The sequence below is a fragment of the Phallusia mammillata genome, chromosome 1 (assembly GCF_965637545.1).
Source record: "Phallusia mammillata chromosome 1, kaPhaMamm4.hap1.1, whole genome shotgun sequence".
In the NCBI taxonomy this organism is placed as follows: Eukaryota; Metazoa; Chordata; class Ascidiacea; order Phlebobranchia; family Ascidiidae; genus Phallusia; species Phallusia mammillata.
In genome coordinates this window covers 32,906,818-32,930,492 of record NC_137252.1, presented here as the reverse complement: position 1 = coordinate 32,930,492, position 23,675 = coordinate 32,906,818, and the positions used below count along the sequence as shown (strand labels likewise).

At 36.7% G+C, this 23,675-nt stretch overlaps 1 protein-coding gene and 1 non-coding gene across 2 annotated transcripts; one reads left to right on the top strand and one right to left on the bottom strand.

The window, feature by feature from the left end:
- The first annotated feature begins 992 nt into the window (after nucleotides 1-992).
- On the top strand, nucleotides 993-22,596 carry LOC145209548 (ATP-dependent translocase ABCB1-like). Its single transcript, XM_080079859.1, has 25 exons — nucleotides 993-1,196; nucleotides 1,511-1,607; nucleotides 2,083-2,291; nucleotides 3,265-3,376; nucleotides 3,507-3,640; nucleotides 4,182-4,353; nucleotides 4,836-4,960; nucleotides 5,371-5,590; nucleotides 6,805-6,987; nucleotides 7,611-7,727; nucleotides 11,459-11,671; nucleotides 13,321-13,501; nucleotides 14,229-14,402; nucleotides 14,852-14,875; nucleotides 15,317-15,496; nucleotides 16,047-16,225; nucleotides 16,599-16,809; nucleotides 17,617-17,732; nucleotides 18,444-18,583; nucleotides 19,058-19,198; nucleotides 19,687-19,843; nucleotides 20,099-20,296; nucleotides 20,836-21,042; nucleotides 21,323-21,469; nucleotides 21,834-22,596. Exons 1-25 carry the CDS (start codon nucleotides 1,060-1,062, stop codon nucleotides 22,038-22,040), a joined length of 3,981 nt encoding a protein of 1,326 aa, XP_079935985.1. The 5' UTR covers nucleotides 993-1,059; the 3' UTR covers nucleotides 22,041-22,596.
- On the bottom strand, nucleotides 7,912-7,985 carry Trnap-cgg (transfer RNA proline (anticodon CGG)). The gene is given in 2 exon segments: nucleotides 7,912-7,945; nucleotides 7,949-7,985. It is a non-coding gene; the product is annotated as a tRNA-Pro (tRNA).
- Nucleotides 22,597-23,675: the final 1,079 nt, after the last annotated feature.

The window sequence follows — 23,675 nt, the reverse complement described above, 5'->3', positions numbered from 1 at the left end:
ATAACCAACTATGTCGTCACAAACATGCCCGAGCTCGGCAAAGACCGACCTCGGGGTTAATTATCAACTTATTGTATAAGGTTCGTTCCTCAGTGGGTCATGCAGAGCTATATAAGAGGGCGACATAGGGCAACTCGTTCATTTTATGCGTTAACATAGGCAGCGGCAGGAGCGAGGAAAGATAGGATAAGGTAGCAAGGGAGTTTGCAGGCTAGATGCAGTGCAGTTTTTTGCAAGGTTCAGATTAGATTGTGTTTGTGCCAGTTTGTTTATTTAGAAAAAGTTTTTGTTGAAAGAGAAAGTTTTTTGTTGTCTTTTGTGCCAGAGTAAGACTTTCGGAAAAGTTGTTTTAGTCTTTGACGTAACTTAAAAACTGTTTTTTTTTGCAAAGGTCACAAAAAACTTTATGTCAACATTAGCGAATATAGTTTGTAAATATTGATATCAAAATTAACGAAAGATAGTTTGAGCACTTACTAAATATTTGCTCTGTGGCCCGATTAGCTATTTAGCCTCATTCGAATAGATTTTTGTCTACTTGTTCAATTAGGGACTTAATTTAGTGTTAGCCGTAAGGTTCAGTTGGTTAGGCCTACAGTGGCTTTTTAATGAAACATTTGTGTCAAACAGAACTAAAATCCGCAACTTGTAAATACAAGAGGTTTCGCTAACCCCATGATAAGCTCAGTAACTGTTCCGCATAATTAACGCGTAGGTTATGGTTACCAGAAACAATTTAACTTTCTTTTATTATTTCTCTGCCAGAAAATAATAATGTTTTTATTCGATCTTTTGCTCTACGCAATTAAAAATATGAAACAGCATAAAAAAATTTCGACGTCGGCTATTGTTTTGGTTGATTAAATTAGATACTTGTAAAATGTTCTCAAAAGGTTTTGTCGTTTTTGTTATTTCTGCATTGTCTGTTTTTCGAAATTTTTGCAATGAAAAAAATGTTTGTTTGCATAATTTTTGCGTATATTTCCATCAAAAGCGAAAGTGGCTTTAATTTTTGACTGAGAAAATATTTTAATAAACCTAATATTCTTCTTTCGGGTCATGAATGGGGATATGAAAGAAGACTACGCTTTAAATGGTAATACAGATAAAAAGGGAGTCGTCGGTATGAAATTTAACAAAGTTCACGACAGTGTTGATGGGGTGGACGATGTTTACGTCAACGTGGCCAACGGAAAGTAAGCAAAAGTTCACATAAAGTCCAAAATTTGATTACCCAATGCTATGGTTTTTATTGTTTGTTAATTGATCATTTGCTTGCACGTTTTTGCTCCAAAATGTTTTATACCGCGATAATTTTTTCAATGGGCAAAAATATGCAATTTACTGGTTTAACGTTTATTTGAAAAATTGCATCGCTTAGTTTGATTAATAAACCATAAAAGTTGTTGCTTGTTTTATCTGTCCAAATTATTTTTAACAAGTTTTATTTCTGTGTAAACGGGTAATACCCCGTAAGATGTCACGTGATCTATTGTTTTTTTTCTTCTAGAACCGCTCCTCCATCTTCGTCCGGATCCGGTTCCAGCATTTCAGACGACAAAGAGGAAAAGAAAGAACCGGAACCAACTGTTGATTATTATCAGATCGTAAGTTTATTGGCTAATTTGTTAATATAATGACTATATGCCAGGTTGTGTGTTAAATCGTTTTACTTGACCGTGACCGTAAAATGTAATGTAGTTCATTTTTTTTTTCTTTAATTGAAAAAATGTGGTCCTAAATTTTATAGCTTAGTGTTCAAAGTTTCAGAGTTTTGTTTGTTCAAATTACATCTTAGCCTTCATATTTATGTTGAATTTAGATTTCAATTTACCCAGTGGTGGGATTCAATTTTTGGTCAGCCGGTTCTATCACAAAAGTCATATTTTTCAGCCGGTTCTGTTACAAAATCCATTGACAGTAACCAGTAATGCTAAACGGTTCGCTGATCTCATAAAATTTTGTGAGACGGTTCTATAGAACTCGTGCGAACCAGCTGAATCCCACCACTGATTTTACCTCATATTTAATTGATGTTAAACTATAAGAAAAACATATTCATAAAAACTGTATTCTTTTTAGTTCCGTTATGCGGACAGTTTGGACTATCTCCTTCTGTTTTTGGGAACAGTTTGTGCTATTGGTCATGGAGCTTCTCTGCCTATCATGTTTATATTCTTTGGTGATATGACCGGTTCATTTGTGGACTTTGGAACGTATGCCCCATGTAACTTCACTTATACAACCTGTGTCGAAGATGGCTACGTTAACCCCAATACAACTACTGAGGAGTGAGTGAATTTTCAATATATCCAGCAAATGTATCGTTGAATTTTGTGTTAATGTTACTAAATGAATGCTGCTTTATTTCATGATTTATTTGGAAAAGTTTTAAAAAACTGGTTCTTAATTATTTTATGTATATATATATATATATATTTTTTTTTTGAACTAAGAAAATAATTACAGTGACTAAATCGGTCAAGAAAAATGTTTTATGATTGTGAAGGGATTGAGGTGAAGGATGTCAGCAAAATAATTACAAGTTTTTAGGTGACGTCACATAAAGTTTGATACACATTAAACACAAATTATAATAAAGGTATTGCTACATGCTAACGGTTAGGGCAGCGGTTCTCAACCTTTTGTGGACCGTGGACTGTGGCCCCCCTTCAAGTAACTTTTAGACCTTGTGGCCCCCTTCAAGTAACCCTGTAGGACCTGTGGCCCCCTTAAAAAATGTAAATGGCAATCTCATGTTGGAATTCGGTACTAATTTCAACTTTAAACAGGTGGAATAGAATAAACAAGAATCCATAATTGTAAAAAACCTCAATATAGACAAATAGTGTGTGAAATAGTCGAATCAATTATGGAATAAAGTTAAAAAGGAAATGGATTTTAGTGGGTGTTTCTGGTGAATCTACACCCGTGGCCCCCGGAACAAAGCTCGTGGCCCCCTGGGGGGCCATGGGCCCTGGTTGAGAACCACTGGGTTAGGGCAAATCTTGTTTGGATACATTTTTTTTTGTTTCTGGTGAATCTACACCCGTGGCCCCCGGAACAAAGCTCGTGGCCCCCTGGGGGGCCATGGGCCCTGGTTGAGAACCACTGGGTTAGGGCAAATCTTGTTTGGATACATTTTTTTACATGTGGTGTTTAGATAACACACATGCTTAATGTCCAGTGTTTGTTTGGGTTTCATTGTTTGGGTTTCATTGTTCAGGCATGTTTTGCTCTTCTAAGAAAAGTATTTGTTTTTAGGGATTTTTACGCCATGTTGGCAGGAGCAAGTGATTTGAACAGTGAGATGGCCCAGTTTTCTTTGTACTACGTCTACATTGCCATCGCCGTACTGGTTTTAGCTTCAGTACAGGTAAATATGTAAAGTTGTTATAACTTAAAAAATTACTGTTGGATTGTTTTTTAATCAAACAGCAGGTTGTTTTCTATTCAGCAATATTTTATGCAAAATTTCCATTTAAATAAATTATCCTTTTCTCCAGGTTGCATGTTACATGCTTCAGGCAGTGCGTCAAGTAAACCGAATTCGTCTTGAGTTTTTCCGCAGCATTTTAAGACAAGATATCTCATTTTTTGACTTAAACTCTGCCGGGGAACTGAACACCAGACTTGCAGAGTAAGTAAAGCTGAGATATTTTGGGGTTTGATCACCAAAGGTGGGGGTTTGCCTCACATTAATTTAGGTGATGAAATAGACATAAAAAGCGATATGCTTTATTTTTCAAACATCTCGGTAAATGCTCATGCCATCATCAGTGATACGAAGGCCGCATCACTGATGAAAAATATAGCAGGTCGCTTTTTACGTCTATTTTGGCCATTATTTTCACCATAAAACATCTTATTTTTTAATGTTGGAATAAAATAACATTCAAAACTGAAATGGAATAAAGTACCTTTCAAACTAAAACAGATAAATTAATTTAATCGCATAATCAGCTATGTGGGTGATATTTCGATGTAATAACTGAATTTGTATGTAATAGTAATTTTGAATGAATAGAAAGTGGACTTAACGAGTTTCGTTTCTCTTCACTTATAAATGTACTGAGTGGTGTTACTGCTCGCAAAATACTCTAAGTTGCACTTGGATTTAATTTTCCTACCTTTTTGAATGTCTGTTTAGCCAGTCTAACGTTTTTTTACCTTTTGTTTAGTGATATATCGAAAATTCAAGCTGGAATCAGCGACAAGGTATCAGTTTCACTTCAGATGTTGGCAAGAGCGATTTCGGGACTGGTTATTGGTTTCGTGTATGGTTGGCAATTAGCACTAGTAATTCTTGCTGTGTCACCATTACTCGGCATTTCAGCAAGTGTCATGTTCCGGGTAAGCAAGTTTATTTTATCTAAAGTATTTTTATCTGAAGTTTTCTGTTGTTTAAACCATTCGGAAACAATTTCATGGCAATGGTATGAGATATTAAAAAAAGATCAGTTGGTTTAATGCATGACCAGATTGCCTACTTTTTTAACAAAAATTTAATGAAAATAAGCCAAAAATTTAAAGAAAATAACAAAAATATGTGATTGACCAGAGGTTTTTCTTTGCAAATAGTATTTTTGGAGTTATAGTTTTGATGCAATTCTTAAAAATATTCTTGCAATTATCAATTATATTATATGGCTTGCAATTATCTGTGTTTGTTCATACTAACCAAATGTAGTTATATCTGTTAAGTGTTTAACAAAATTAGTAGGTCACACTAAAAAAGGCCAATTTAATTTAAAAAAATATTTTGTAACTTTTTATCTAATATATCTGTCAAGTCTTTGTAAACAGTTTAAAATAAAAACAACATTTTGTTTTAGATTGCTGCAACATTTACTAAGAAAGAATTGGATGCATATGCAAAGGCTGGAGCTGTGGCAGAAGAAGTGATTTCATCGATCCGAACAGTTGTAGCTTTTCATGGCCAGGACAAGGAGGTGGAAAGGTAATACAAATTTGTTGATCTTAAATCCCAGGTATCATTACCACTGTAGTCTGAAATGTTTTATGCCTTTTGGCAAATTTACATAAGACATTATGGCTCCAAAGACAAGATTGAGAATTTGATTTAATGTTGGTTTGCTGATCAGCTTTATATTAAGCAATATTTAAAATACAGATATGTTTTGAGGTACTATTTTTGTTTGATACATTTTGTAATTTTTTTTTGTAAACCAGTGAGTCTTGATGTACTTTTATTACCACATGTTGTTAAAACACAAAACAAAACTGCATAAATTCTTATGTTTTTAATTTGTTGTGACCAAAGAGGATTTGCAAGAAATGACCAAACCTTATTTTGCTTAATGTAATTTAAAACAAATTTCGCCAAATAAATTTCACAATTTTCACCAGGTATGATGTAAATCTTCAAAGTGCCAAAGCAGTCGGAATTCGTAAGGGTATGACAACAGGCCTTGGAATGGGCGTTGTATTTCTTATCATGTTCTGTACATATGGCCTGGCTTTTTGGTATGGTTCCACACTCGTGTTTGCAGAGGGTTCCACATTTGGAATAGACAGTATGCTAACGACTTTCTTTGGGGTCCTCATTGGTGCCTTTTCTCTTGGCGGAGTAAGTTATTAAAAGCGATAGTTTTTTACCAGTATTACAAAATCTGTTATTTATGAAACTAAAAAGGTGTTTTTATTGGCCTTACGTAGTGCAGCTTATTATTTATTGACTTGGTGCTTTTACCTAACAAAATATATTTTAGAAACAAACACATAATATTGTGTGATGCTTTCTTACTAATGTGTATGATCTAGTTTTAATTTGCTTGTCAAGCTAACCACATTTAAATTGACTTCCATTCATATTGTTTCTATAGCTTAACAACTGTTTGTGATTCAATTTCACCAATTTTTGTTCTTTTAAGACTGTCAAAAACTGTTTTTTTTTAATTTGTTAAAATGCTCTGTTTAGAAAACAAAAAAAGCCACAGTGAAAATAGTTAGTTATTCAGTAGTATCTGTAGTTTGGATTAAGCTAAAACTGCATTACCTTTGCTGAGTCATTGCTCATAGCCCATTTGACCTCTTACCACAAACTCAAAAAAGTCAGTTTGTTTACTGCCTGTTACAACTTACATTATCATGCCCTAAGCAGCAGTAAATGCTTGACCAAACTTAAGCAAATATTGAATCTAACCAAATTTGGGAAGGACGCTATTCGTTGCCATTTTATTTCTACACTAGCTTTGCTAATGACTTTTTATTGCTGTGCAATAAGGAAATAAATTATATGTTATGTTAAAGTTTTAAATTAAATTTTAGTTTTTTTAACCCTTTTTGTAGTATATATATCTAGTTAGAGGTTTTAACTTCTAAGACAGTGGTTCTTAACCTTTTTCCTTGCTGCACCCCTTTTAAGTCACCAACCAATTTTCGCACCTCCCTGGATTTTTGTAATTATATAGAATAGACCTAACCAATCTTAATGATTCAGCATCCCCGCACCCCCTAGGAACAGTTTTTGCCCCCTTTGGGGGTGCGTGCACCCCTGGTTAAGAACCCCTGTTCTAAGATGACCTTAAGTTAGTGATTGCCTGATCACAAGGTTGTTGGTTCTAATCCCATCTCTGTCTCTTTATTTTCCCATTCCCTGACAAAGAAACTTGGGTATTATTGCTCTTATGACAAAAATGTAGCCAAAAAATACTAACATTCTAGACAATAAAACGTTGCCACAAAATTTTAGGGACTCAATTTTTAATCAAACTTTAGTTTACAGTTTAAACTGCCCAATTGGAGTCAAAAAAGTCTAAACCAATTTTTCTACTGTTTTAGGCAGGAAGCAACATGGAATATTTTGCAGCAGCCAAAGCAGCAGCTTACAAAGTGTTTGAAATTATTGATCGCGTCCCTGAAATCGACTGTATGTCGAACAAGGGACACAAACCTGATAGCTGTCGCGGTGAAATCACCTTCAAACAAGTTGACTTCACTTACCCATCCAGAGAAGACGTACAGGTGCGTTTAGTAAACCGATTATTAGATGTCTCCATAAATGAATACATTCATACTGGGATCAGACCTGAAATACATATCGATAAATCATAGTAAGCAATTCCATATGGTACGGCACAGGCTAGGAAAATCTAGCTTGCGGTGGGATTCGAACCCATGACAGGAGTCTTTCCTGGACAGTATTAACGATTTGTCGCATAAAAACAGGACAGCTGTAGTTTTTCGAGTTACGTCGTACCTATTCTGAGTTTAATCGAACCAAAGAGAGTTACCTGCACTATTTTTAAGTTACGTTGCACGAAAAAAGGTTACCAAGCGAGGTACCAAGCGCACCTAGCGCACCTAGCGCACCTGTAGTATTCGAAGGCACCCAGCTACACAGGCTCAGTGGAGAGTCCTCCGAAAGTTGCATCACAAGCACCGTTGCCTGCCTTGTATGCTGCGCATGTCAGCTTCGTAGTGTGGGATCGCCAGTTCGACCATTGATCAACAATTATGAATACATTTATACATGGACGCTTCAGGGCTGATCCCATAATGCATTTATTTAAAGTGGCAATGACATAAGGGTATTTTTAAGAATTTTTATTTTAATTTTTTTTTCTAATATTGTTTTCACCTTTCAGATCCTGCACAAAGTCTCATACACGGCTGAGAGTGGAAAAACAACAGCCTTGTGTGGCCAGAGTGGATGCGGTAAAAGTACGTGTGTCCAGCTCATACAAAGATTCTATGATCCTCAGGTAAGCTTCAAGTTGGCATTTCGAGCTACATTTTGTATAGAGTGTCGACAGGCAAACAAAGTACTACAAATATGTATTACACTACGAGCGTCACAGTACGCCTGGCCCATTGAAGGCGCCATACCGAATCAGCCGGTCACCAAGCATTCACCACCATATGGCAAGGCGTAGGCTAGAAAAATCTAGTCTGCGGTGGGATTCGAACCCACGACAGAATTTCTTCCGAGACTCGCGCCCTACCAACTGAGCTACGCAGGCTCAGGGGTGAACCGTCGAAAGTCGAATCACCATCACCATTGCCTGCCTCGTATGCTGCACATGCCAGCTTTGTAGTAGGGGATTTGGCTAGTATCAGTTAAGATGAACATAAATTCATAACTGGGATCAGCCCTAAAGCGTCCATGCGGACCAGCGATCAGGGCACACTATTAACGTTTTACACCCCAAAAGCGACCATGCGGTTATATGTCTCTTTACTAAATATTTGTCACAAACGTATCTCTAACGAAGTAAAGGGTTAATGTGCAAAATCCATAAATATATAAGTTGCTATATACAGGAATGAATGCATGTAAACTAGTAATATATAGAAAAGTCACCTCTTTAGTTGTTTTATTGGGAGTTTAGGCAAATCGCGACAACATTATAACTTGTGATGCGAGTTTCAATTGGTAAAAACATTTTGGCAAACTATGTGGTAATCTCCAATTTCAATTTCAGTCCAATTTTTTTGTAAACTCGGCCGAAACCGTTTTTTTTTTAATTTATTGCCGAAAAATTCACAGCCAACTCAGTATAACGTTACAATGTAAACAATCCCACATGCCAGGTTGTCCAAATTATTTTCACTCTTGTTGAGTTAAAACCTTGTAAACGGTCTTGATGAAAGTCTTAAATACGTTTATTGATCTGTTTTTGACCGTAATTGTTAACCTATTTGGCCGAAAGCTTTTCATTCGGATTCGGTGCATTGATACTCATATAATCAATCAACTGCTTGGCCGAACCTACCAACGATAAAACAGGCAATAACAAAACGCCTTTAAGAACTCAATATACGGTACAGCCCTTATGCCCTTATCAATTTACTCAAAATAAAGAAACTGTCCAAATTAGCGTTATCAGAAATGTCAATAGAATTATCAGTTGTTTCGTTGAAACGTTAGAAATGAAACCTACCATCCTGTGATACTTTTACTGCAACAACATGCTCGTAAATGGGCTATTGTGGTCAATTTAATCAAGTCCATGAAATAGTTAAAAGTCGGCTTTTACTTTTTTAAAGGTGTTAGTTTTCACAATTAAGGTCAAAATGAGCTTTAAATAAAATCTGTTAACTCACGGAAAACATATAGTTGCCCCAGCATAAAACCTCTCATTTAAACTGTAAATAACCTAAGAAAAATATTGGATAAATTATGAAGCCTTGTTCAAAGTTTCAGATGTATTTTCACAGTGCTTCATGTTCAATTTAGTTTTTAATTTTTTTTTTCAGTGACTCAGTGACCGTATAACGTATTTTACTGTACTTTCAGACATTTACAGATTTGGTCATTTCAATTAGTAGGGTCAGTAACTAGTTATAGCCATGTGTGGTCAAATCTGTTTTTTTTGTAACGCTTTGACTTTTTTGTTTTTCGTTTAAAATTACTGCGTTTAATTTAGGCCGCTGTAAACAAAATATATAAATATAATTATAATCATGCAAATTTAACCCTGGTTAAGAACGGTGTTGTATTCTTAATGAAGCACAACAAACAAACAAAACAACATCTTAATAAAAGTCACATGCTCTAGTGCTGTTCATACTAACTGTGGTTCCAAAGCCTAATATGGTAAAACTAGCCGTTAAAAAAGCTTTAGTAAGATAAGTTACGATTCAGGCCAGGCTTCAAACTGCCAACGTGGAGGTCTTCTAATTAATATTTAAACCAACTTATTGGCTATTGTCCCAGTGAACCCTGTGGCTGAAGTTTTTATTGTATTTGTTCTGGACTCAAAAGGTATCAGACCGCTAAAGAAGCTCTTAAAGGCTTTTAATATCGTGCTTACAACATTTTTTGGCTAACTTTTTGGCTTTTACCTCATTTTTAGACTAATTCGTTTCAATTTTTAGATGCGAATCATTACAGTGTTGTCCTTATAGCTTAGGTAACAGTCAGGTTAATGTATAACGTGGATTTATTGTTAAAAACGCGTACAGGGTACAAAAGGTTATTCTTACCTTTCTGTATATTTGTGTTAATTTATCCACTGTGTGCACAAATGCTATTTACAAGATACCATGATATAAAATACAATACAAAACAGTTGAAGTATTAAAACACTGCTCATAAAACGAACAAACTCAATAAAACTATACCAAACCTATAAAATTGTGTAAGGAATGCATTGCATTTTATTTTGTTTTGCAATGTTGTTGCAAACATTACACCATTTTCCATACACAACACAGAGTTTTGGTGTGCTGTGTTACAACAGGCAAGCTAATGGATCATGTTGGTAATACATCAAACCAGAGTTTTTTAACTGCCGGCCCGTAGACTAATTTTGAACATTTTTTGCGTAACAAATTCAGAGTTACATGACGTAAAACAAAAAGCAATAAACAGGTTGAAATATTTACGCCCAAAAATTAAGACAATTCTGCCATTATGGCGCAACAAAACTTAATTGTTGGTACAGTGTGTTTTAGCTCGCAGTAAAATTTCCGCGATATTTGAAGTGTAGATTCTGTAAATTTACTAGGCAATGAAACTTGTTTTCCAAAATTTACCAAATTCTACAAGCTCAAAAAGGTTAAGAACCAATGGATTAAACTACACTAAATTTAACAATATTTGAATATTTTTATGCCACGCATAGTTTAATTGATTGTTACCTAAAGTTTATCGGCCAAGGCTGTATATAGTGAAGCACTGACTTTTACGACTATTTAATGACAAGAAAGCTATAACAGTATATTATAAAACTCGACAGCTAGGAATTGAACTCAATATCAACTTAACCCAACTATTCAAACACCAAGTTTATAGCGGTTGAATTATATCGATATTCCCTCAAACATCTTGAACTTTGCCCAACAAGACTTCACCTCCCATTGGTGTTTATTTATAACAGCTCCTTTCGAAACACAAGTGTATGTAGTGTTTGTAATACTGGTTGCCATGGCACCGGCACAACACATAACGGAGCCAGGACTCTGCTGTCATAGCAGTGTTAGAAGGAGGCTTGAAATTGGGGTCCTTGCCCGAAATTTTGTTGCAGGGAGTGGAAACGGAACGATACCCGAAACCGCAAACCGGTTCGAGTAGTTAAATTCATTGAACCCGAATAGAACCGGAACCGAACCAATATTTTGTTGAACCGATCGGGCGTATTAAAAATGACATTTTTTTAGATATCAATGTGCACAGTCTAATTGTTTTCGAGTTGTAAAGGCCGTTTCCAAAGTAGGTAGAATTACAATTAAACAAAAAAGGGGATTTGAACATGTTTAAAACCGTTAATAAAATCTGAATCGAAACCCTAAAACAATAAAAGTGAACCCGAACCGAATCCGAACCCATATGACAAGCGGTTCGACTCCCTGGTTAAAATAGAACTTGAATTAGGCCCAAAAATTTGATACAAATGTCACCAGTTTGAATCCAAAGCCAAATCATGCCAGTTTTGCGAACACTGAATCCCGAACTAACAAGAAAAGCCTGACTAACAACTTTGTGCCTTAGAATGGAATCATCGAATTGGACGGACGTGATATCAGAACTTTGAATGTCCGCTGGTTGCGCGACCACATAGGGGTTGTGTCACAAGAACCGATCCTTTTCGACACTTCGATCAAAGAAAACATCAGATACGGGCGTGATGACGTCAGTGATAATGAGATCATCGAAGCGACGAAACAGTCCAACGCTTATGACTTTATCATGAAACTTCCCAACGTGAGTTTTGTTTGTTGTTAGGATTTGAATCAGGTGTTCTCAACCTTTGGTACGTCACCTGTGTGGGCGTGACGTAACAAACACCATGTACTTATGTAACAGTTGAAAACGTTTTAGGTTTTGGTTTCATAAAACGAACATTTATTATCTTGTCGTTAACGTACTGGTACCAAAGTAGAGTAATTTTAAAAAAACACAGCAAATCCTTTAAGTAAGGCTTGAAAACCGCAGCTAGTACTAAATATATAATGCCTCGGTGCATTCTTGTACAGTTACAGCACCTCAGCGCGCCTCTTCAAATATTTAATGACAGCAAACAATAGAGGGTGGGAGATTTGACATGAGTACAGCAAACAGGTTGTCTTGTCATTAACACAGTCGTTCCTGCTATTCGCTTGTTCGAAACATATGCTTGTGGCTCTACTGGTACATCTTATCTGTTTGCTAACATTGTGTCTTACATTTGTTACATTTCGGCTTAAGCGTTACTGCTAAAAAACGTGTAGTTATTTTTCGGCGCTTTTTACTACACACAAACAGATCAATCTTGTTTTTAGGTAAACTTGAATTAGTGGTTTGCATTCAATGATTAACCCTTTCCTTTTTTTCTTTGGCTCTTTTATCAGTTTGCTGACAGGTAACCTTTCCTTTGACTTTAGACTACATTTATTCAGCTTAAAACTTTTGATGTTATTCTTGCAAAAATTGAGTCATTAGTTATATAAATTAGTTTTTCCTTTGCATTGAGGTTTGCAACTGCACTTTTTGTTGGTAGAAATAGGCTAAAATTATTATTTACCTAAATTTTAATGTGTGATGGGTTTTCAGTGAATCATTTAAAATTTAGTTGTTTTTTTAGAACAGTTAATTGTTTCAATTTGGCTTGTTACTGTATCAGCCAACACTATTACCATCTTTAGTAGGATAAGCGCTTAACAGATTTAGGCTTAGCCCATCGCAGGGTTGTTTTTTGGTATTTAACAAGACTCTTGTCATTAAAAAATATACATATACATATACATTGAACGTCAACATTTTTTTTGGCTTAGTTTAATTTTTATGGTTTTTTGGGGCATACGCGACATCCTTGCTTGGTACTTTGTATGTTGTCTATGCGCTTTTTACCATGGAATTGTCACTTATAGGTTTTTACTGTAACAGTGTTTTACAACAGGCTTGTGGTTTGCTAAAACGAACAGCCACCACGAAGCAATTACTGAGTAAATATTTGATACCAGTTTTTACGCGACACCAAACTTTAACTCTTGCCTGCCATCTGGTGGTTAAAAATACAATTCCTTCTATCGTTTTACCTACAGTATACTGATTTCTATTGATTATTATGCACTTGTCTCAAAAGTATGAAGTTAGTCTTTTTAGGAAAAACATTGTCTTAAATCAGATTGACCTGCTGAAAAAATATTTTTACCATGATGACCCGTGATTGGTAGAATTTGAACATCGCCGAATATATAAGGTCACACCTGCGCATATCTAACATAATATCTAATCAGTCCTGTCCTTGGTTTGACCTTGACCAAGTGAATTTGTGTTATCTATTTTTTACCTTTTCGATGCCAAGATTATACACCATAGGTTTTTCTCAACAGCTATTTTAGACCAACATTTTTTTTATTGTTACGTCACAGAAATTCGACACAAATGTGGGAGAAGGTGGGGCCCAGATGAGCGGGGGTCAGAAACAACGAATCGCGATCGCCCGTGCAATTGTTCGGAACCCCAAAATCATGTTGCTCGATGAAGCGACTTCTGCACTTGACACTGAGAGCGAATCTGTGGTGCAAGCTGCGCTGGAGAAGGCTTCGCAAGGTGAGTAGGGGAACAACGCTTTTGGGTCCACGTCGATAACCAGGTCAGAGATGTAAGTCAGGTTGGGCACATGCTTGATTCGGGCCTGACTTTATACTCGGCATTTTTTTCACATTTCCACCAACGTTCGGGTTCAAAGTTGTAAGTCGGGCCTGGCTTGATCGGGTGAGGTCGGCTTTGTTCTTGGGTTTGAGTAAAACGGGGTTGATTCGGGCCTGTCTCTATACTTGGAATCATTTATGCCGCTATTTCACTAGCTTTCGGGCCTAAATCGGGCTGTGTTTTTGTTTATAAATCGGATTTGGGCACAAATTTCAGGCCAACTTATGACAAATTTAAACTGGCTAGCTTGTGCTGCTTTCAAACCCATTTCAGAACTGATTTAAAGCAATATACGTGTATTATTTTTTCAACCTCCTGGAAATAAAACTCTCAAATTTACAATGCTTTTGCTCATTATTGTTTCCAAACTTCTCTGGCTTTGACCCCCCCCCTCAGTTTTTTGACCCCCAATTCAGTTTTGAAAGAAAAACATTTTTATTTTTCCCCCATATTGATTTTTTTTATTTCTTCCCTATATTGAAAGAAAGTGTAAATTTGTAGGGCTTTAACTACCGTTGTAAATAATATCACAATTATTTCTAGTATAAATCACAAAAGAAAACCTGAATATTTCAATATTATTAATGTGCACTGTGTTAAAATTGCTCGACTTTATTCATTACAGGTCGTACCACCCTTGTAATCGCACATCGACTTTCAACCATCAAGAACTCGGACAAGATTATCGGTTTTCACGAGGGAAGGGCCATGGAACAAGGTAGTCATGACGACCTGCTGAAAGTTGAAAACGGAATTTACCAGAATCTTGTCAACATGCAGAGTTATGCAGCTGAAGAAGGTAGGAAATTTTTTTGTTTTTTGCCATAAGGTCTTACGCATCGAAAGCTTTGGTATTGCTTTGGGATTGTTTCAAAAACCTTTGATTGAATATTTGCTAAAAATGACATTGTCGGTTAATTTTAACCGAGTGCTTTTGTTTTTTGGAAATGTGTTTCTAGTTTAGGCATTTTACGTGCATAAAATAGCGATTATTTATGATCATGTTGTCTGTTGCAAAGGTAATCTTACAGTTTTCGTCTTATATGCCTGACAGAAAGACAACTGTTTAATTTAGTTTTTATTTGGAAGGAAACATTATACAACGGATCATTTTATTAGTTTTGAAACAACTAGTTTTTATGACGATTTGTTGGTATAGCTGCTCTTTAAGTCAGAGTCATGCGTTATATAACTCAATTGTTTTTGATCTGATTTTAAACATTGTCTAACTAAAATTTTTTTTTTTAGGTGAATCGGATGTCAAGAAACGAGGTACGTCATGTTTTGCACTTTGCCATGCGCTGTTACAATCGTATGTACTTGGTATTAACCCAGCCTGTCCATAGCATTTTTTTCCAACATTGCAATTGTTTTCAAAATCACTGGTCTTCGAAAATTCCACCAAAAGTTGCTTATTTCAATTGCACAAACATATGACATTTTGCAAGATTTAATTCGTTCAGCAATTAGGGAAAGACAAAACAGAATTACTTTGGTCAATACGAACATTAGCAACATACCTAAATTTTATTCACGATAAGTATACTTACCGTGTGTGCTTACCATCTTTCGACAGTTTACACCTTTCTATTACATCTTATCTACTGTTGCAATTCGCAAACTTCCCCAATGCACGCTTCATTCACAAAAAAGTGAGGGGGATTCCCCAATTGTGGCACGTGTTTTCAATTTTTTTTTTCAATTTTTCGGCAGAAGTCGAAAGGAAACGCTCGACCGTTCGGAAGCGAATCACAAGCGTGACAAGTGTGCGATCAGGCGTGGCGAGTGACGTAGATGTGGAAGAACAGAAACCACCAGAGGATGAAGATCTTCCTTCTGTTTCCGCCGGAAGAATTTTTGCTATGAACAAGCCGGAAGCCTGTTATATTGCCTGTAAGTCCAGATATTTTAATGTAGCGTAACGCAAAGGTGGGCAACCTTTTTGCATGCGCGGGCCAGAGAAGTAATGACATTGCGGGTGCGGGCCGCAACGATGCCAATGCTATGACAAAAGAGCAACTCAACTTTAAGTATTTGCTGAATGTGCATAAAAATTTTAATTGCATAAAAACGGTGAAATCGTTACGACTGCTATTCCACCAAATTTTCTGGTTGGTTGCAGAAACGATTTATTTCTGTCATGTCGACTATTCCTTGATGTCTTTAACCAAAGCATTGGACTTGCACATTTTTTGGCCATATCCAAGGCCGACGTTTTTTTCAAACACCTTTAAAAGCAAATTAGAATTCGTCAACCATAGTAAAAGAACACATTCATTTTTAGACTTTTTTGTTTTTACGAATTTTTCGTCGGGCTTGGATTTGGCCAAAAAAATGTGCTATATATAGTCTAGTGCCCCCGACTTAAACACAGTACTTCGTCAAATAGTTGTTCTAGCAGTGCATTTGAAACAGAAATTAAAAAAATGTGCTCATTCTGCAGTGGGATGCATAGGAGCTGCTGTGAACGGAGGAATTCAACCTTGTTTTGCGATTATCTTTTCGGAAATCATCGGTGTGTTTTCACTTACTGACAAACAAGAACAGAACAACCAAATCACTCTCTACTCTCTACTCTTCTGCGCTATCGGAGTCCTAGCTTTCATCGCCAACATCACACAGGTAACTTGATTTTGTTTTGTTGAAGCGTTGAGGTAATAGTCGTTGGTTCGAATCTCACGAGTGAAAGGAATACATTTTTTTGTACAAATGTTTTGGTGTACTTTTATATTGCTTTACCATAACGGTAAACTAAATTACGTTTTGTTCTAAAATAATGTATTTTATAGCAATCGTGTACATCATTCTTGTACAAAAAAATAGTTCCTTATGTTTTCACTATAAGCTATGTTTACAAGATTGTACGCGTCCCAATAACATTCTGTAGAAGTAAGAGTTCATTGAAAGTTTTGTCCACCACTGCTCTAAACATTTACTGTTAACAGAGGAATAATTGCTAGAATCAGTGTACTAAATCTGCCTCAATACATTGCAGGCCTCGTCTTTTGGCAAATCTGGTGAAGAACTTACAGCTCGTCTTCGTTCTATGGGATTCAGTGCCATGATGAGACAAGAAATGGGATACTTTGACGACCCCCTTAACAGCACTGGTGCCTTGACAACACGACTTGCAACGGATGCTTCAAAGGTGCAGGGATGTACTGGTGTCAGATTGGGAACAATCTTTCAAAGTGTTTTCGCCCTAGGTACGTATATTTGTAGTTAAGAGCTAGTGGTGATAATGTGGGAAATTGTTCTGTGATTGCACTGCATCGTATACCTGGGGATGAAAGGTATTGAGGTTGAAATCTTCAAGATTCAAATCCTGGTGTATTCGGGGTATCCGAATCTTAAAGAGTATTTTTACCGTATAGTAAAATGTCAAAAATGCTTTATGTTTTTTTAAAAAAACGTGGTTCGGTGACCCATTAAATATTGAAAATGTATAAATACTAGGGATGGGCCGAGCCGAGCCAGAACCCGAGTACTCGGTACCGAGCATCGCTGCTTTTGATGCTCGGTGCTCGACCGAGCAATTGCACAAACTGACCCGAGCATTAAATTTGCATATTCATGCCCATTCATACGAAACTAGTGTTCGAAAGGGTATCCAAGAACAAAAATGACTGTTTGGTCAGATGTTGGAATAGCGCGTATTTCTGGGGTCTGTATAGCTTAAAAAAGTGCTTGGCCGAGCACTGAAGATTAACGTGAGATGATCGGTGCTCGACCAAACAGAACAATTGCACTTTTGGCCCATCCCTAATAAATACGAAATTTTGGATTAGAAAGTGTGGTTTTTCATAACATTTAGGTGCTCAATATCATATATTTTGTCCATAGCTAACGATTAAACACAGTATTGGTTTGGTATGTTTTTATTCATAGTACAGTAAGTTTTCTGTAACTTTGAAATCATTTTTTTTTTATATTTACGGTCTTGTGATTTCTATGCTCGCAAACAACCTTGGTGCGATTTCTATCTTTCACTATTTCTGTCTATTTATTCATAGGTGTCGCACTTGGGATAGCTTTCGCCTACGGATGGCAGTTGACACTTTTGACTCTGGCTTTTGTCCCGTTTATGGTCGTTGCTGGTGTTCTTACTATGAAAATTCTTACAGGACAGGTAGGAATTCTTACAAGGCCTGTACAGTACTAGGCTTCGTTTATTATTTTTACAATATTTTCGCGTTTCGGGATTTTCGATAAATTCTCCAATAACAGTGAGTAGACCATACTCAAGTACCGAATCTAGTTGTTATTCCAAGTATTCCAAAATGCCAAGACATAGGCTAGAAAAACATAGACAACGGTGGGATTCGAACCCACATGTCGAGGCCATTCAGGCTTTTTCGGAATAAATGACCATTATATTGGCTTGCTTTTATTTAGTTGTTCTGTCGGTTACGTTTTTTTTGCAGTCCTCTTTCTAGGACAAATCAGTCTGCACTTATGCAATAACCAGTAATATTTCTCCCGTTAGATTAAAAAAGACTAAAATTTGATGCAGCAGAAACCAGTAATATATAAGCACTAAAATGATTTAGCTAAGATAAATATATATCCATACTGGGCTCAACCCTGAAGCGTCCATGCAGACCAGCGATCACAGCACACACACACATATTCATCATAGTATGCCAGGCCTACTACCGAATCAAGTCGGTTTCCCAAGCATTCTCATAAGGCAAGGCATAGACTAGAGAAAATCTAGCTTGTGGTGGGATTCGAACCCACGACCGGAGACTTCGTGGGACTCGTGCTCTACCAACATAGACTTACACAGGCAAAATTGTCTTAAATTTAAGCGGTACTAACGTTTCGTGTTCTTCCGCAGTCTGGCGAAGAAACCAAAGCTTACGAAGAAGCTGGTCAGATCGCCACCGAAGCCACGATAAATATCAGGACTGTCGCTTCACTGGCTAAGGAATACAAGTTCTACGATAGATACGTGAATGCACTTGACGTTCCATACAAGTAAGTTACAATTGAATCCTCTAGAAATATTTGATGCTAATTGATTGTGGTTCAGGACTGTTTTTCTCAGCATAGCGGAGCCAATAAAATAGCATAAGAAACAGTTATCTTTTAACGTAATACAATGTTATAACAGAGGGGACATTTTATTTCTGGCTGAACCTAATTAACGTGATGCAGGATTGAATCGCATAATCTGTTTAAATGCATAAAAATCCTGAAACTTAATTCTATCACCTTTGAAGAAAAACGTCTGCCTAAGTAAATACTTCGTTTATTAGCAAAAAAACGTAGTAAATCGGGGTATGCGATTAACCGGATTCGACTGTAAATTACTGAGGTGCCCCTAATCTGCGTAACTTACAAAACGCCTAGTCTTAAACGGCATGGTCCACCTTGAGTAAAGGTATGCCTATTAAAATAAAATTTGCTATTGTCTAGATTCAACCTAAAACATTTCTATTTTAATCGCAGCGCATCGAAAAAGAAGGCTTACTTCTACGGCGCATCGTTTGGATTTTCCCAATGTATTGTGTTCTTCGCTTACGCCGCAACATTCCGATTTGGTGCTTGGCTTGTCGAACGGGGAGATATGGAATTCGAAAACGTCTACAAGTATGTGTTATAACATTGCAGCCACGTCTCACTATTACGCCTGTGGTAGGTTGTTTCGCTAAGATTGCATAAAAAAACATCACAGTATGCTACAAATGACGTTTGCTAAAAGGCTTGAATGCTATAAAAAGCCAATGATAGAAAGTACTAACTCGAAGTGGGGTTCGAACTTACGAGCTTTCCGTGGATGGCTATGTACACTAGATCTGTGGCAAAATTTTGTATTACACAGTTATTTAGCTTGTTGCACACTAGCAAGGCAGTTTTTTGTGGTGCACTCTAAAGGCCAAAAAAACACCAAAAGGTAAAAAGTATGATTAAAATTGAGTTTTAAATTTGTCATGCACGCCTACATTCGTCATTAAGTGCTAAAATATGGAACTTACCTTCTGTGCAAACAATTATGTGGCGCACGGACTTACATACTGATAACAGCATAAAAATGCACATGAGTAGGTTTTTAAATATGTTACATTTTCTTCCGCTAGGTGTCTCATGGCGGTGATATTCGGCGCTTTCGCTGTGGGTCAAGTGAGCTCCTTCGCTCCGGATTATGCCGAAGCGGGAATATCGGCAGCTCGCATGTTCAAACTGCTCGACCGTAAACCAGAGATTGACAGCTACGATCCGAGCGGGGAAGCACCGGTGGGGATTTTTTTGTCATGCAAATTTATGAATGAGAATTTTTAGGAAATTTAACAACGAATTTCCTTACAATGCATGCAATTGGTATGTTAAAAATACTGAAATATAACAAGCAAATTTGGATGGGGATTCTTTTGTATGGTTAAATTGTGTGTTACTTACCTTAAAATAAGTTAGTTTTATTCTCCAAAGCACTGCCGTTATGTAAACTGGTTAAAAGTTCTGAATTTTATATGACTTTGTCAATATTCACAGTCCAAAATGGAATCAAACGTGAACTACAACGAGGTCAAGTTCAACTACCCGACCCGACCAGACGTTCAAGTTCTTAAAGGTCTCAACTTGGGCATTGAGCCGGGCAAGAGAGTGGCCCTGGTCGGTCAGAGTGGGTGCGGGAAATCAACTTGTATACAACTCCTGGAACGATTCTACGATCCAGTAGATGGCGCTGTGGTAAGTTGTTTTTTATTTAAAAGGGGTCGAATTGTCTGTGATGCTTGACACATACAAAGGCATTTTTTTATTGTGTAAAGCAAGGGTCACTAAACTTTTTTCACAGCTGGCCGTATAATATTAAAAATGACACGCGAGGCTTACAGGCCCTAACGCAGCGCCGTTCCCAAAGTGTGATCCGCAAAGCGTTTTGGGGAAAGAGCTACAATATAGAGTTAGATAGTGGTACTGTATAGTAAAGTTGTGTGTAATAATATTCACAATTACCAACCCAAAGGCGTTTGTTCGCGCACAATAACGAAGGCATTGGTATACTTTTAGCCTTGTCTGTGATGTAACAAACTGCCTTTGTATCATTTTTATGCGTCCTGTACAACAACTTAAGGTGAACAGACTAAGATAGGGGCATGGAAGTTGTCTTTTGCCACACAAACTAAATCAGTTAGGTATTAAATTTTTCCAGGCCTATTTAAAAAAAAACGTTAGGGACAAATTTCAAATTAACAGTTGTTTAAAATGTTTACTTGTTATTTCATTAGTACTTGGACGAAAAAGATCTAAAGAACTTGAACATTTCGTGGTTGCGATCTCAGATGGGCATCGTATCACAGGAGCCGATACTTTTCGACAAAACTATCGCTGAAAACATCAGATACGGGGACAATTTGCGTGTTGCAAGTATGGACGAAGTTGTACAAGCTGCCAAGAATGCAAATATACACAGTTTCATCCAAGGACTCCCGGATGTAAGTGTCGTTTTTTTACAAACTAAACCTTGTAAAAACGAATACATTTAAGTCCAACTGGATTAACAAGCCTAAAAAATTTGAGTTTACTATTCTAATTAGAATTGTTATTTAAAACAAGTTTTTGCCCTAAAGAACGTCAGCACATTGATGCATAACTTGTTGATATGATTCTATTTGAATAAGGTAATAAGATAAATTTACAATAATAGCCGATATCGACTTCTTTAGTAAACTCTGATGGTGCCGTTTTTACTTAATCATTGCTCGTATTTTGAAGGGTTACAACACTGGGGTCGGTGGCAAAGGAGCCCAGTTGTCCGGGGGTCAGAAGCAGAGAGTGGCGATCGCGAGAGCTTTGCTCAGAAATCCAAAGATCTTGCTTCTGGATGAAGCCACCTCTGCTCTGGATGCTGAAAGTGAAAAGGTGAGAGAAATGGTTTTGTCAGTTTACTTAATTTTGTAAAGGGAAACAAAGGGCACATCAATTGCACAAAAACTATCACCAAGATAACTTTGTCTCAAAACACCATCCAAGCTTTCATTTTCAAAATAAATAAACTTTGATTTTAAGATTTTCAACAAGATTTTTTGTTTTTTCTGAAAATAAAAGAAAGTTGTTCCGCGTTTTCTAAATTCTTGCCGGTTGGTGTAAGAAGCCTTGATATACCAATCCGGAAAGAAAACACTTCAGAGAAAACTATTTTAAGCTTAAAATAAACATATATGTTTTTTTCGCACCAAAATCAACAATAAAATACATTTAGGTTCATTTTTTTGTTTTCCGCTAGGTGGTGCAAGACGCCCTGGACGCAGCCAGCGAAAACCGCACGTCAATTATCATCGCTCATCGTCTTTCAACCATAAAAAATGCTGACGTAATTTGCGTCATCGAAAATGGCGCCGTCGTCGAAAAAGGAACCCATAGCGAGCTTATTGCTCTCCATGGATCGTATTACAGCTTGGTCAACGCACAACTCCATACAAAAGGACAGTGAACGGTTTTTAACTTAATTTGAAAATTTATTGTCCGTATCATTAGTAGGATGGAAGTTGGATTTTAATACGGAGCGCCACAGTCGATATTTCTATGTGAATATTTATTTTAGATAACCAAAGTTTAAATTAAGCTCAGTCCAGTCAAGAAAAATTAACAGGGGCCCATATATATATATATATATTTTAATGGCGAGTAGCTTTTGTTAATAACTTTATTCCGAGTCAGATTGTATGATATCCATGTTGAAACATATTTATGCTGTTTTTCCAATAATATTAAACATTTTTTCTGATTTTTAAAGCTTTTTTAGTTGAAAACATTTAGCCTTACTGAACTTTCTTCAATTTCAACAGAAAAGTTCCTTTTTCGTCGAAACATTGACTTTGTATTGTGTATTAAGTGTGACCTGTGTACAGTATTTTTTACACTTCATTGATTGTTCATTGATGCAGTTACTGCACGTCTAATTCTTCGCAATCTCTCTGTGTTTTTTTTTTGCTCTTGCTAAAGTGTTATTTAATGCGCCGAATCGGTTCCATAATAAAATCTCTTCAAAAATATGCCGGAATTTTTGTTACTATCCCTGAAAAATTCATCTTTAAAATGTTTTAAACACAAAAATAGGGAGTTAGAAAGTAGTAAATTTTAAACATCCACGTAATACTTTGTTTCTAATCAAATGTATTTTTAACATAAATGAAAATTCGGTGAACCTTTGCATGCTTCTTACTTTTTCAGATTACAGATTTTTTTCCAATCCGCTTTATACAACATATCGGGGGTCAGCAAATTTTAGCGCTATAAACCGGGCGAAAATCAGCAAAGAAATCAACAATTACATCCAATTTTTTTAAGACACATCAGTCATATAAGCGACTTCGCAACGAGGCGCAGGTCGTGCAATAAACGTCTTCGGACACTCAAAAGTAAAAATATACATTTATCTTGGCTAAAGCGGACCTCCTAAGAAATTCCTATAGCAGTACGCTTGGAACCCAACCCGGATTAAAGGCTGTCGAATGCAAAAAAGTGGGATTATAAACCGCAAAGCCAACTTTTAAGCTTCTTAACTTTAAGTTTGATTAGAATTTCGCGCGTCTGGCATAATCCAATACCTGTACGAAGCAGAAATTGTAAATATGGCCCAATGCTTATCTTTTCAACCTGTAAAAAGCACAAAAACCTTTTATTTGTAAAAACGTAAAGTTTGTCTTCAAAAAGAACAGCGGGACTTAAAAACACGAGGTTCTAGGACACTACGTTGTTAGTCTGTTATTGCTTGCTTTATCACAATGGTACTGATTGCAGCGCATTCTTTTCTTGCCAAAAATGCGCTGCTATTCTTAACTTGCCTATCTCGCAAGGCAAGGTTATCTGAAACAGAGCAATAATGACGTAGAAAGGCGATAGTTACGCCTGAAAGGGCTTGTTCGAAACCTGATAGGCACGACTTCACGGTCTGTTGCCCACAATCCTTTGCACACCACTGGAAAACCAAATGTGTTTACCTGTAGTTTGAGGTGATAGTTCACATGTCATTGAGAAGAAAAAAACGAGCGGTATACCAAAATTGCCAGGTTTAACACTTATGTCCAAACAACAGGTAAGTGCGAATTTGGTAAAACACAGGTGA

Bases quoted from the DNA above. Each gene is read 5' to 3' on its own strand.
- LOC145209548 (XM_080079859.1), top strand. From the start codon at position 1,060: ATGAATGGGGATATGAAAGAAGACTACGCTTTAAATGGTAATACAGAT. The intron at 16,810-17,616 runs GTACGTATATTT...ATTTATTCATAG, and splicing joins TCAAAGTGTTTTCGCCCTAG to GTGTCGCACTTGGGATAGCT. The intron at 18,584-19,057 runs GTAAGTTACAAT...TTTTAATCGCAG, and splicing joins GCACTTGACGTTCCATACAA to CGCATCGAAAAAGAAGGCTT.